General features: G+C 42.7%; 1 protein-coding gene across 2 annotated transcripts in view; it reads right to left on the reverse strand.

Annotated features, from left to right (window-relative positions):
- The window catches only part of LOC110521746 (trafficking protein particle complex subunit 8), an 85,260-nt gene extending 72,099 nt beyond the window's left edge, over window positions 1-13,161 (reverse strand). Inside the window, exon 1 of one of the 2 annotated variants that reach the window (XM_036969359.1) lies at window positions 12,470-13,161. In XM_036969359.1, the coding sequence (XP_036825254.1) occupies window positions 12,470-12,626 (157 nt within the window). In that variant the 5' untranslated portion in view covers window positions 12,627-13,161. The remainder of the gene's footprint in view (window positions 1-12,469) is intronic. The other variant, XM_036969360.1, reaches the window with a different exon arrangement.
- Window positions 13,162-13,977: the final 816 nt, after the last annotated feature.

Genomic DNA, 13,977 nt, shown 5'->3' on the forward strand with positions numbered 1-13,977 from the left:
GGATTTTCTTACAGCTTCACATGTGTAGTTACCGGAATAAGAGTCTCGATAGGCACAATGAGGCCAAAACTCCAAAATGTCCCATGGACACTGTTTTTGTCATGCCTAGTTGCCAAGTCTAGTTGTGCTTCAAATAGTCAACTTCTCTATCATTTACAGCCATGCTAAACCTCCCAGAAGAATCCAAAAGAAAAACAGCATTTCTATAGTTCATATGATACAATGGGTTCTGTCCAAAAAAAAATCATTGACAATAACCAATAATTAAATTATAATTTGGCGCAGCAGCCTAAGGCACTGCATCTCAGTACAAGAGGCATCACTACAGTGCCTGGTTCGAATCCAGGCTGTATCACATCCGGCCGTGATTGGGAGTCCCATAGGGCGGCACAAAATTGGCCCAGTGTCGTCCGGGTTTGGCCATCATTGTAAATAAGAATGTGATCTTAACTGACTTGCCTAGTTAAATAAATCCAAATAATCAGTAAACTCTTCAAGCAGCGCGTGTGTGTGAGAAAACTAGACATCACATTCTCGCTTCCTTTGTCCATGTCCCTCCACAACTTGCCTCTACTTGAAAGTGCATTGGAGCCTAAGGGGAGGAACCTTCCCTCTCCCATGTGCTATGAGAAGGAGGTGATGAATGGTGGAAACAAGGGGAGAGAATCTCAATTGCATTTCCTTCATTCCTCACATCCTCTCTCCTTCTCAAAACCCATTGGATAAGAAGGTGAGAGGGGAGGGAACTTCTCATTCAAAGGGTTTTGAGGAGGAGACGAGGAGAGAGGATGCAATGAAACAAGGAATTGCAATTGAGATTCTCCCAAGGACAGACGAAGCAAGTATGACAACTATTCATGTTTTTTGACAGTGCCAGATTGACTGAGCTACCATAATACCCTTGGCCTGTCCAGAAACAACCCCTACTGCCCAGTGTCGAGAAACTTGTAAGATCTGAGAGGGATTGATGGGTGGTGACACTGAGCGCCACCTTACCCTCTGACAGGCTTGGTGGAATTTTGTTTACACTTGTCCAATTGTCTCAGATCTCAACAAGTGTCTAGGTGTAGGGGTTGTTTCTGGACAGGACCCCACAACGCTTCGGGTGTGTGGTGGACCTACAGCACAACACTTGATGCATTGGTTGGATGTTTAATTCCATTGCTATACACGCACAGATTAGCACAGGTGTAAACTGGACAAACCGACGGCACCCCATCAGGCTGCTCAGACAGGTCTGGGTAGCTGAAAACCTGTTGTGAACGGATACACTTGTATGTCTACTATTCATACCCTTGCTTCATTCCAGCTAGTTAGATGTGCAACCAATGACTAACTATAGCTAGGGCATATCTCTAGTCTAGCAATAGATACGGTTGTTTTCACTGTATAGCATAATTTAACAAGATTAACAATTGTTAGCTAAGATTTATCAGTGAGCTAAACATTTACAGTAAAAGGAGTTCATTCATTAGTCTATACACACTAAATATTATACAGAAATTGAGAAATCTTACCTTTGGCACTGTGGCAAGGTTTGGGCAGCAATTAATAAATTAATTAATAGATTCATAGAATGGAGTTAGAAGGGTGACCTCTTTGAAAGGACATGAAGTGTTGGCTGTGCACTTGACCAGGCATTCCACATTTAACCCCACCCACACTTGAACACCAAAATATATTTTGTTTTTTCCCCCCCTCTTTCATTAGTTAGTCTTATTTACTGTAAAATATGAATTGCTACAACGTTTATGTTTCAAATGATGCCTTTTATTAAAACAAAAAAAGGAAGTAAATAGCCTGGACTTAGACATTCAAGACATTGTCTTGAAAAATAAATGAAAGGTTTCGTTTTTTTTAAAGGTTTTCCCTCAAAATCACACTTTTTAATAGAAAATTAAATTAAAAAGAAATGGATGTTCTAAGTCCAAAACAATGCTTAAATCACATCATCAAACCACTTTTGAGGTCTGGGGTGAAAAATCTGGTAAATGTAGATCTATTACGTGTAGTTACCCTTTAATTCAAGTGTGCACTTAGCAAGAAGCTGTTAAGCAGTATTTTTGTAGCTCACATGTGATTGTAGAGTTTGCAAAGCAAATACCCACTAGATTGATGAAAATAATCATAGCATTCTGCCAGGTAAGCATGGGCTACTTTGTAGTTAACATTTCATTGAGAAGGTTTTTAGGAAAGCCTTTCATTTATCATCATTACAAATGCCTACACAAATTGGTGGATTTGTGAACACAGACTAAAATAAGCCCATAGAAACGCATTGGGCTTATTTTTGGACAGATTGTTGGCAGAAGTGTAACCTCACTCTTCCTCTATGCTGTGTTTCCCTGTCATCGGTCGCTTTGTGACTGACAGGCACCTATCCAATCAATAGATTGAATTATATGCATCTTCTAGCATTCTAGCAGGAGAGGGCACAAGGGACTAGCGAATTGAAACTAAACTGAAAAGTAGCTTAGTGGAAAATGTAGCCGAAAAGGAGTTTAACCGACAGCCGGCGCAAATAGAGTACCACAGTATGAGTCATAATACCCATAAAACCTAGGGGTCAAACACGGAAATGGTTCTAATTGTTATACTGCATAGGGGATTTCAGAAACACTTTAAATAAGGGCTGTGTTTTAAGTTGACACCAGTGGTGATTTTATCATGTAAATCTTGGTCGGGCAAACTAAATAAAAAATGTTTTAGATGCATGCCAGTAAACCCATACCACAACACGAACCAACACATTAATTGCACTATAACGGTGACAAACAGCACCCACACTGTTAGGGCCTACATAAAGCTGTCCCAACAGTAGAGTTCCAACACCTTACCACTGCTACACCTGGCTATCAGCAGAGCCTTTCTGGAAGTGAAAAAGTTCATTCAGCCTCATTTAACTTCTTGCTTCTACTTGAGACACAGATGTCTCAAGTAGACACCTGGAAATGCAAATGCGCTACGCTAAATGCTAAATGTACTCGTTAAAACTCAAACGTGCATCAAAATTCACATGCAGGGTATTGAATTAAAGCTACACTCGTTGTGAACCTAGCCAACAAGTCAGATTTTTAAACTGCTTTTCGGCGAAAGCATGAGAAGCTATTATCTGATAGCATGCAACACCCCAAAATGCCTGAATGCGATGTAAACAAAGATATAGCTTAGCCGGCGCTACACAAAACGCAGAAATAAAATATAAAACATTAATTACCTTTGACAAGCTTCTTTCTTGGCACTCCTATATGCCCCATAAACATCACTATTGGGTCTTTTTTTCGTTTAAATCGGTCCATATATACCCAAAATAGCTTTCTATGGAAGCTGTGTCATTCAGAAAAAAAAAATTGTTTTTAAACGCTGCGTCATTTTTTAAAATTAAAAAAGTCGACGATAAACTTTCACAAAACACTTCGAAATACTTTTGTAATCCAACTTTAGGTATTAGTAAACGTTTATAATCTATCAAAATGATTACAGGGCGATGTATATTCAATAGCTCCTCGTCTGCAAATCAATGGCTGCCAATGTGCACATTCAAAACATCCTGGTGGAGACCGGAAGAAACGGAATCCAGTTAGTTGGATTTACCAAGAAAAAACTCCATTGAAAATGACGACAATGGCGACATCGTGTGGAATCTGTAGGAATTGCATGCAGGTCGATAATACATTTTGTGCCCTTTTAACAACCCATGAAAGTGATGCATGGAAATAATTTTTAGCTTTCAGAGAGCAGTTTTTCTTGCGCTTTTCAATGAAACACACGATCTGTTATAGTCACAGCCGTGATTTAACCAGTTTTAGAAACTTCAGAGTGTTTTCTATGCACACATACTAATCATATGCATATACTATATTCCTGGCATGAGTAGCAGGACGCTGAAAAGTTGCGCGATTTTTAACAGAATGTTCAAAAAAGGAGGGGGTAGACTTAAGTTAATGGCTTTAAAAAAAATACATTGCTGATATTGCTGACTTGCTTAAACAAATGTGGTTTCTACTAGAGGTCAGATTATGATTTTTCAACGCCAATAACGATTATTGGAAGACCAAAAAAAAGCAGATACCGATAAAAAAACATATGTAATAAAGACAATTACAACAATACTGAATGAACACTTATTTTACCTTAGTATAATAAATACAACTAATTTAGTCTCAAATAAATAATGAAACAGGTGGCAACCCTAAGTCTAAATATTGCTGTTACACCTTCAATGTTATAATTATGTACAATTCTGGCAAATTAATTACAGTCTTTGTTAGGAAGAAATGGTCTTCACACAGTTCGCAATGAGCCAGGCGACCCAAACTGCTGCACATACCCTGACTCTTTTTCAGGCACCGCATTGATTATATGCAACGCAAGACAAGCTAGTTAAACTAGTAATATCATCAACCATGTGTAGTTAACTAGTGATTATGTTAAGATCAATTGTTTGTTTTTTAAAGATAAGTTTAATGCTAGCTAGCAACTTAGCACGGCTTCTTGCTGCCTGCACTCGCGTAACAGGTGGTCAGCCTGCCACAGTCTCCTCGTGGATTGCAATATAAGTCGGCCATAATTGGCACCCAAAAACGCCGGTTACCGATTGTTATGAAAACTTGAAATCGTCCCTAATTACTCCGCCATTCCGATTAATCGGGCGACCTCTATTTTCTACTGGCATTTGAGATGTATAAACTACGGCAGAAGAGGATGACGAGCGGATTAGAGTCAATCCGAAATTTAGTCTTAAGACATTAACGGGCGAGCTAGGATGGACGTAGTGAATATAACTATTTGTTCAGCACTTTGAAATGTACAGTGACAGAATTCCAAACATGTGCCATTCTTACAGTATCCTCCCTGTACATTAAGCCAGAACCATAGGATAAATAAAGGGGGCATATAAGCAGACAACGAAAGCTCTTACAATATTCGATGACATTTCTCTAAAACAGGCTACATGTGCACCACCAATTCAGAACAGTACAGTCACGGCCAAAAGTTGAGAATGACACAAATATTAATTTCCACAAAGTTTGTTGCCTCAGTGTCTTCAGATATTTTTGTCATATGTTACTATGGAATACTGAAGTATACTTACAAGCATGTCATAAGTGTCAAAGGCTTTTATTGACAATTACATGAAGTTGATGCAAAGAGTCAATATTTGCAGTGTTGACCCTTCTTTTTCAAGACCTCTGCAATCCGCCCAGGCATGCTGTCAATTAACTTCTGGGCAACACTGATGGCAGCCCATTGTTGCATAATCAATGCTTGGAGTTTGTCAGAATTTGTGGGTTTTTGTTTGTCCACCCGCCTCTAGAGGATTGACCACAAGTTCTCAATGGGATTCAAGTCTGGGGAGTTTCCTGGCCATGGACCCAAAATACCGATGTTTTGTTCCCAATTCCACTTAGTTATCACTTTTGCCTTATGGCAAGGTGCTCCATCATGCTAGAAAAGGCATTGGTCGTCAACAAACTGTTCCTGGATGGTTGGGAGAAGTTGCTCTCGGAAGATGTGCTGGTACCATTCTTTATTCATGGCTGTGTTCTTAGGCAAAATTGTGAGTGAGCCCACGGTCTTGGCTGAGAAGCATCCCCACACATGAATGGTCTCAGGATGCTTTATTGTTGGCATGACACAGGACTGATGGTAGCGCTCACCTTGTCTTCTCCGGACAAGCTTTTTTCGGGATGCTACAAACAATCGGAAAGGTTCATCAGAGAAAATGACTTTGCCCCAGTCCTCAGCAGTCCAATCCCTGTACCTTTTGCAGTTTAACAGTCTGTCCCTGATGTTTTTCCTGGAGAGAAGTAGCTTCTTTGCTGCCCTTCTTGACACCAGGCCATCCTCCAAAAGTATTCGCCTCACTGTGCGTGCAGATGCACTCACACCTGCCTGCTGCCATACCTGAGCAAGCTCTGTACTGGTGGTGCCCCGATCCCGCAGCTGAATCAACTTTAGGAGACGGTCCTGGCGCTTGCTGGACTTTCTTGGGCGCCCTGAAGCCTTCTTCACAACAATTTAACCGCTCTCCTTGAAGTTCTTGAAGAGCCGATAAATGGTTGATTTAGGTGCAATCTTAATGGCAGCAATATCCTTGCCTGTGAAGCCCTTTTTGTGCAAAGCAATAATGATGGCACGTGTTTCCTTGCAGGTAACCATGTTTGACAGAGGAAGAACAATGATTCCAAGCACCGCCCTCCATTTGAAACTTGCAGTCTGTTATTCAAACTCAATCAGCATGTCAGAGTCCTCTCCAGGCTTGTCCTTGTCAACACTCACACCTGTGTTAATGAGAGAATGACTGACATGATGTCAGCTGGTCCTTTTGTGGCAGGGCTGAAATGCAATGGAAATGTTTTTTTGGAATTCAGTTAATTTGCATGGCAAAGAGGGACTTTGGAAATAATTGCAATTCATCTGACCACTCTTCATAACATTCTGGAGTATATGCAAACTGCCATCATACAAACTGAGGCAGCAGACTGTGAAACTTAATATTTGTGTCATTCTCAAAACTTTTGGCCACGACTGTAGGTGAAATTAGGAAGGGAATCGGGACCAAATTATTAGGGTGAGGCAAATGGGCTACTAACAACTTACTACACAACATACACTTAGTATTACTTTCTTAGCTACAGTATACATATCTCCCTCGCATTATACATATTTTATGCAGAAGCATACAAGACATTTTTGGACTCACGTTGTGGAATGTGGCACTACGGTCCTTCGAGGCAAACGTTGTCATCAAATTCTGGCATACTCTGAATTTATGGTGCTTGCAAGACAACTGGGAACTCGGAAAAGTAAAATCATGATGACGTCAGTAAGCTTCAGGTCCGAACTCTAGATAGAGGCCCGAGTTCCCGACTTGCAATTCCAAGTTGGATGACGGTTCAAAACATTAGTCCCAAGTTTCCAGTTGTCTTGAACTCACTCAAATCAGTTCTCATTTGTTTTGAGCGCGGCAGAATTGATTGACACCATGGCCAATGTTGAATGTTAATCCTTTTAAGCTTAGAAGAGAGAGACCCTTAAATCCAGACTTGGACCACACATCCACTCTAATGAATAGAAGGCTAGTGTTTGCTTTGCAATTGCTTGCAGTTAGCCACTGATTCCTTCCAAACCACTCATTTTTAGTAGTAGAATGGCACCTGAAGAAATGACAGCAGTTTTACAGGCACCTAACCAATTGTGCTACTATGTGGGTTTTTTGCGTTATTTGTAACTTGTTTTATACATAATGTTTCTGAAACCGTATTTTACGGCAAAAAAAAAGAGCTTCTGGATATCACTCACCTCAGATTAGACTAAGATTATTATTATTATTATTATTATTATTATATATTTTTTCCAACAAGCAGGACCCACAGGATTTACTTTGAACACCCGACAAGGCCAACATGCCCGTCATTTCCAAGATAAAGACAAACAGGTACAGAGAACACAGAGCGGAGTGCCTCGTAAGGAACCACAGACAGCAAGCGGCAAAGCTGCCGTTACCGTCAATATTACTTGCCAACATGCAATCACTGGGCAATAAATTAGACGAGGTACGATCGCGAATATCCTACCAACGGGACATCAGAAACTGTAACATCTTATGTTTCACTGAATAGTGGCTGATCGGTGACATGGATATTCAGATAGCGGGATATTCGCTGCACCAGTAGGATAGAACAGCACACTCACTTCAGTAAGATGAGGGGGGGGGGGGGGGGGGGGGTGTTCTGCACAAAATCTAAGGAAGTCTCTAGATATTGCTCACCTGAAGAAGAGTATCTTAGAATAAACTGTAGACCACACTATTTGCCAAGAGAGTTTATCCATACTTTTTGTGGCTGTTTATTTACCAACACAGAGATGCTAGCACTAAGAATTCACTCAGTCAGCTGTATAAGGAAATAAGCAAACAGGAAACCGCACACCCAGACGTGGCACTCCTAGTGGCCAGGGATTCTCATGCAGGGAAACTTAAATCAGTTTTACCTCATTTCTATCAACATGTTAAATGCGCAACCAGAGGGAAAAAAATTCTAGATCACCTGTACTCCACACACACATACAAAGCTCTCACTCACACTGCATTTGGTAAATCTGACCACAATTCCATCCTCCTGATTCTTGCTTACAAGCAAACATTAAAGCAGAAAGCACCCGTGACTGGGTCTATAGTGGTCAGATGAAGCAGATGCTAAACTACATGACTGTTTTGCTACCACAGACTGGAACATGTTCTGGGATACTTCCGATGGCATTGAGAAGTACACCACATCAGTCACTGGCTTTATCAATAAGTGCATCGAGAACGTCGTTCCCCACAGTGACTATGTACATACCCCAACCAGAAGCAATGGATTACAGGCAACATTCACACTGAGCTAAAGGGTAGAGCTGCCACTTTCAAGGTGCGGGACTCAAACCCAGAGGTTTATAGGAAATCCTACTAAGCCCTCATACAAAACATCAAACAGGCAAAGCGCCAAAACAGGGCTAGGAGTGAATTGTACTACACCAGCTCCGACGCTTGTCTTATGTGGCAACCTATTACTGACAACAAGAGGGAAACACAGCTGCGAGCTGCCCAGTGACACGAGCCTACCAGACGAGCTAAATTACTTCTATGTTCACTTTGAGGCAGGCAACACTGAGGCATGCATGAGAGCATCAGCTCTCATGCAGGCCTAAAAGACTACAGACCCCGTAGCACTCACAGCTGTAGCCATGAAGTGCTTTGAAAGGATGGTCATGGCTCACATCAACAACATGACCCCAGAAACTTTAGACCCACTACAATTTGCATACCGCCCAAACAGACCCATAGATGATCCACTCTATTGCACTCCACGCTGCCCTTTCCCACCTGGACAAAAGGAACACCTAAGAGAGAATGCTATTCAATGACTACAGCTCAGCATTCAACACCCTCCACCACACTGATCCTCAACACTGAAGCCCCTCAAGGGTGCGTGCTCAGTCCCCTCCTGTACTCCCTGTTCATCCACGACTGTGTGGCCAGGCACAACTCCAAAACCATCCTTAAGTTTGCAGACGACAACAGTGGTAGGCATGATCACCAACAACGATGAGATAGGGAGGAGGTCAGCGACCTGGCCGGGTGGTGCCAGAATAACAACCTATCCCTCAACATAATCAAGACATTGGAGATGAATGTGGACTACAGGAAAAGGAGGACCAAGCATGCCCCCATTCTCATCGACGGGGCTGTAGTGGAGCAGGTTGAGAGCTCCAAGTTCCTTGGTGTCCACATCAACAAACTAGAATGGTCCAAACACACCAAGACAGTCGAGAAGAGGGCACGACAAAGACTACTCCATCTCAGGAGACTGAAAAGATTTGGCATGGGTCCTCAGATCCTCAAAAGGTTCTACAGCTGCAACATAGAGCGTCCTGGTTGCATCACTGCCTGGTATGGCAACTGCTCGGCCTCCGACTGCAAGGCACTACAGAGGGTAGTGCGTACGGCCCAGGACATCACTGGGGCTAAACTGCCTGCCATCCAGGACCTCTACACCAGGCGGTGTCAGAGGAAGGCCCTAAAAATGGTCAAAGAACCCAGCCACCCCAGTCATAGCCTGTTCTCTCTACTACCGCATGGCAAGCGGTACCGGAACACCAAGTCTAGGACCAAAAGGCTTCTCAACTGCTTTTACCCCCAAGCCGTAAGACTCCTTAACAAGTAATCAAACGGCTACCGGACGATTTGCACTGCCCCCCCCCCAACCCCTCTTTTAAGCTGCTGCTCTCTGTTTATCATATATGCATAGTCATTTTAACCATACATTCATGTATATACTACCTCAATTAGCCCGACTAAGCGGTGCCCCCACACTTTGGCTACCCGGACTATCTGCATTGTGTCCCACCACCCACCAACCCCTCTTTTACTCTACTGCTACTCTCGATTTATCATATGTGCAGTCACTTTAACTATACCTACATGTACATACTACCTCAACTAGCCTGACTAACCAGTGCCTGTATATAGCCTCGCTACTGTTATTTTTCACTGTTGTTTTTATTTCTTTACTTATGTATTGTTAACCTAATACCTATTTTTTACTTAAAAATTGCACTGTTGGTTAAGGACCTGTAAGTAAGCATTTCACTGTAAGGACTACACCTGTTGTATTCGACGCACGTGACAAAACAACTTTGATTTGATTTTCCAACTTGTGTCATTTTTATGTCCAATGGCCAGTGAGCACAGACGTTTTATTTATTATTTATCTTCATATGAAAAGGATTTAAAAAGATTTGCCAGTAGATTGTTGACTTGATTCATGATGACTGCTAGCTGGCTAGCTAAGATTTTGAAAGTATGACAGATATAAAATTACGTCAAATCACGTTATATGTGGCAAATGACCGTGCACCTTCTTGAAGGCACTTCTAATGTAACTCCATGGCAGCACCCAAGGGGCTTGAATATTCGGGCACTACTCTTAGATTTGGCAGTGACATAGTATCCCCATGAGTGACAGAAGCCTGAGCAAATCACGGCGCAACTAGAGAAAGTACCAACCCCTAGGCTCCGTATCTTCCGCTGGCTGCCCCACCACTACAGAAAGCACTGGGCTAGGCTGAAACACCTGCATTTTGGAGCTGCCTTAAGCAAAAAAAGAGACCACGTTTGTATATGTCTTTATTAACTCAATTTTTGCACAAAAAAAAAATATGTTTTACATTGTTTGCAAACTGATGTGTGACCCTTAATGGCAAAAAATATGACATTTTTGGGGGAATAGAAAGGTGGGGCTCAAAACAAGTGGGGTTCTGCCCCACCTGCCACTGTTTGACAAAATAGCCGTTAGCCAAGGTGTCAGCTAGATATGACACACAGCACGCTGGGATTTGTAGTTTGGCATGATGTTGATGCTAATTTGCATATTATTTTTTATACATTTTTTGCCCTCTTTTTTGTGGTATCCAATTGTTAGTAGTAACTATCTTGTCTCATTGCTACAACTCCCGTACGGGCTCGGGAGAGACGAAGGTCGAAAGCCATGCATCCTCCAAAACACAACCCAACCAAGCCGCACTGCTTCTTAACACAGCGCGCATCCAACCCGGAAGCCAGCCGCACCAATGTGTCGGAGGAAACACCGTGCCCCTAGCAACCTGGTCAGCGTGCACTGCGCCAGGCCCGCCACAGGAGCCGCTAGTGCACGATGAGACAAGGATATCCATACCGGCCTCCACTTTGAGGCTCTAAGGAAAACACTCTGGCACTTCTTCACAGTGATGTCCTCCAAGTCAGCCCCGTCAACAATCTGGACACATTCCACCAGAAATTGGATTAAATGTGCTGGAAGTTAAACACACACCAAGCGCTTATTCTCTGGAGTTTTGTGAGATTGCCACTCCTTGTTTCCTGCTCCTCTTCTTCTCTTGGGGCCTTGTGTCTATGAGATGACTCATTATTAGACAACTAGGGTTATGATAGGGCAATGACACTTATGGCTATGAGTTTATCACAGCCTGATAATCAAAACCTAGAGCCTTCTTGTTTTTAAAACACGGCGGTTTTCCAATTTCACTTGAGCCATAGCAAAAATAAACACTAGATGTGATTGGTAGGCCTTGCCCTTTGCAAAGATATTATAATGGTACCTATGGGATGGATATGGGTTGGTAGCTAGCTAGCTAGATTACATAATGAGTGTGGAACCAAGCCATTGGATTGTCAGTCTGACCATGAGTAATCTAGCGTTTTAAATGCCAGTGGTAAACCAGCATTAAACCGAATTACGAATACAACCGTCATCTACTCTAGCCAAAGACACTCTGGCGAGTGGCTGCTTAATCCAAGTTCAACTGAATGTCTATTTCTGTCTCAGAATCCATCTTGCTTAGCCAGTTAGCGAGTAGCTACGTTAAGTGAAATGTTGTTGGGCGTTGCTCAGCTAATATAGCTAGCAAGCAGATAGCTGCAACTTCAAGGAAGGGTGTCTAAGCAATTTAGCTAGCTAAATTAGCATGACAAGCGAAGCTTAGTTAACTCCCAAGTCGTCCCTCTCATCCCCGGCCCTAATGGAAGTGGGCCTCTTCCCCGCTGCGTTGAAACGAAAGCAATTCGAACTAACAAACGTTACAAAGGCACTCAAGGCGGTTGCAGCCGCACACTGGCAGACATCTTGGGTGTCAGTGGGCCCTATCGTGTGACACATTAAAGAAACAAGACAAGGCCCCTGTTTCAACACCACGTCTGCTACTGGTGGTTAGTCCTTCCTGTCACTTGACTTGACACAGCTAAGTGACGGCGGTAAATGCAATTGGCTAACGTTAGCTTAGGTGGCTAGGAGGACAACATCATGCTAAAGCTAACTAGTTAACAATTGTACACACAATGCCGCAAACATAGCTTTGTTTAAGATGTCTCTGTGTAATGGGTCGGTCTTGAGCATAAAAACGTTTAGTTGTTGTGTGTCAAAGCCCTTACCTTCGGATGTTAACCGGCAGAAGGGCCTTAGCAGCTCCGAGAAATTCAGGTTGTTTTTACGAGTCACTTTCTCCGCATCTTCGCTGCACAGGACCGCCACCATCGGGACAAACGAGTCCTGGATGAATTCCTGCACCGACTGTACGCACTGAGCCATCGCGGTCTGCTTGAGAGGCCCGGGCTACGAAAATGTATTTCTCTCTGGATTTAGATAGTGAAACGCTAACTATCCGCTTCTGACTTGAAAATAACTCCCTTACTGACCGTGAAAGGCAGCCATGTTGAATTCTACAGTTGCTTGCTGTGCACAGTGGTGGTCATGTTAATGCCGCGTTCAAAACAACGGGGAACTAGGAAATCTCCGAGTTCGGAGCGTTCAAAATAACTGGGAACTCGGGGGAAAAGAATAGCTCCGACTGGGAAATATCGATTTGAACAGTCATCAAACTCGGGAGCTCGGGCCTCTGTCTAGAGCTCCGACCAGAAGATCACTGACGTCATGATTTGACATGGTATTTTTTTCCCGAGTACCCAGTTGTTTTAAATGCAGCATATGTAGGGAGACCAGACAGTGGCAGCTCAATAGTGTGGCTTGCTACGCCTCCAGCTGTTGGTCGGTTTTCACACAGTTTGAGCCAAAGTTCGAATCAAAATAAAGTTTGATTATTTGTTACAGGTCCGTGTACTTTTTGCCCAATTAATATGTCATATTAGATGACAAGATACAAAACGAGTAAAGAGTCGTTCCTCGTTTATTTGATTTGAATCTGAAATCAAACAACGCATAAACGGGCTGTTTTTATTTTCTAAAGGAAATAACGATAAACTAGATAATTATTTGATTATTCAAATATTATGTTTTTAAGAATGTAACTTCCACAAGGTTTACAACCTTAACGACTAAGCCAATTTAAACTTGATCTGAAAATGTGATCCGAGACTCCATATGGAGGGAGTGACCCACTAGCGTAGCCTCGCTGTGCGCCTCCGAAATGTTGTAACAATGCGGAGGGGTACATATATCGTTCCGCATTGACATGATTGGTTGACGGTCGGTCGGGGTGGGAGGTCCTGTATAAACACAAACTCACTTCCTTGGTAATAATATTTGTACATAAGAAAGCGAGTGTGATTAGGGGTCGACACTGCATGGGAAGGGAGAGAGCCCCTGGGGGGCACGCTTGTTTGAAATTGAAAAGTGTCACATCAATACAAAGCAGCTGCATTATAAGTGGGATGCACTTTTGAGCACTACATCCAGAAGGGTTTGTGCTGATTGTATGGAGATTGTGACAGCCAGTTAAATGGCATCCCTTGAGAAAGCAAGAACAAGATATGTCAGGAGAAGTGCAGTATTATGATAAGGAGATGTATACTTGGAATATGGAGGAGGAATGGGGGGGAAAGGAAGGCAGAGGAGGTCTAAGAGAGAGCGGAAGGAACATACAAGCTTGAGTCAGTTAAAAATTGCAGAAAAAAGGGAGATGGTTTGTTAAAGACGAATGGTC

Source organism: Oncorhynchus mykiss, chromosome 30, assembly GCF_013265735.2.
Source record: "Oncorhynchus mykiss isolate Arlee chromosome 30, USDA_OmykA_1.1, whole genome shotgun sequence".
Lineage (NCBI taxonomy): Eukaryota > Metazoa > Chordata > Actinopteri > Salmoniformes > Salmonidae > Oncorhynchus > Oncorhynchus mykiss.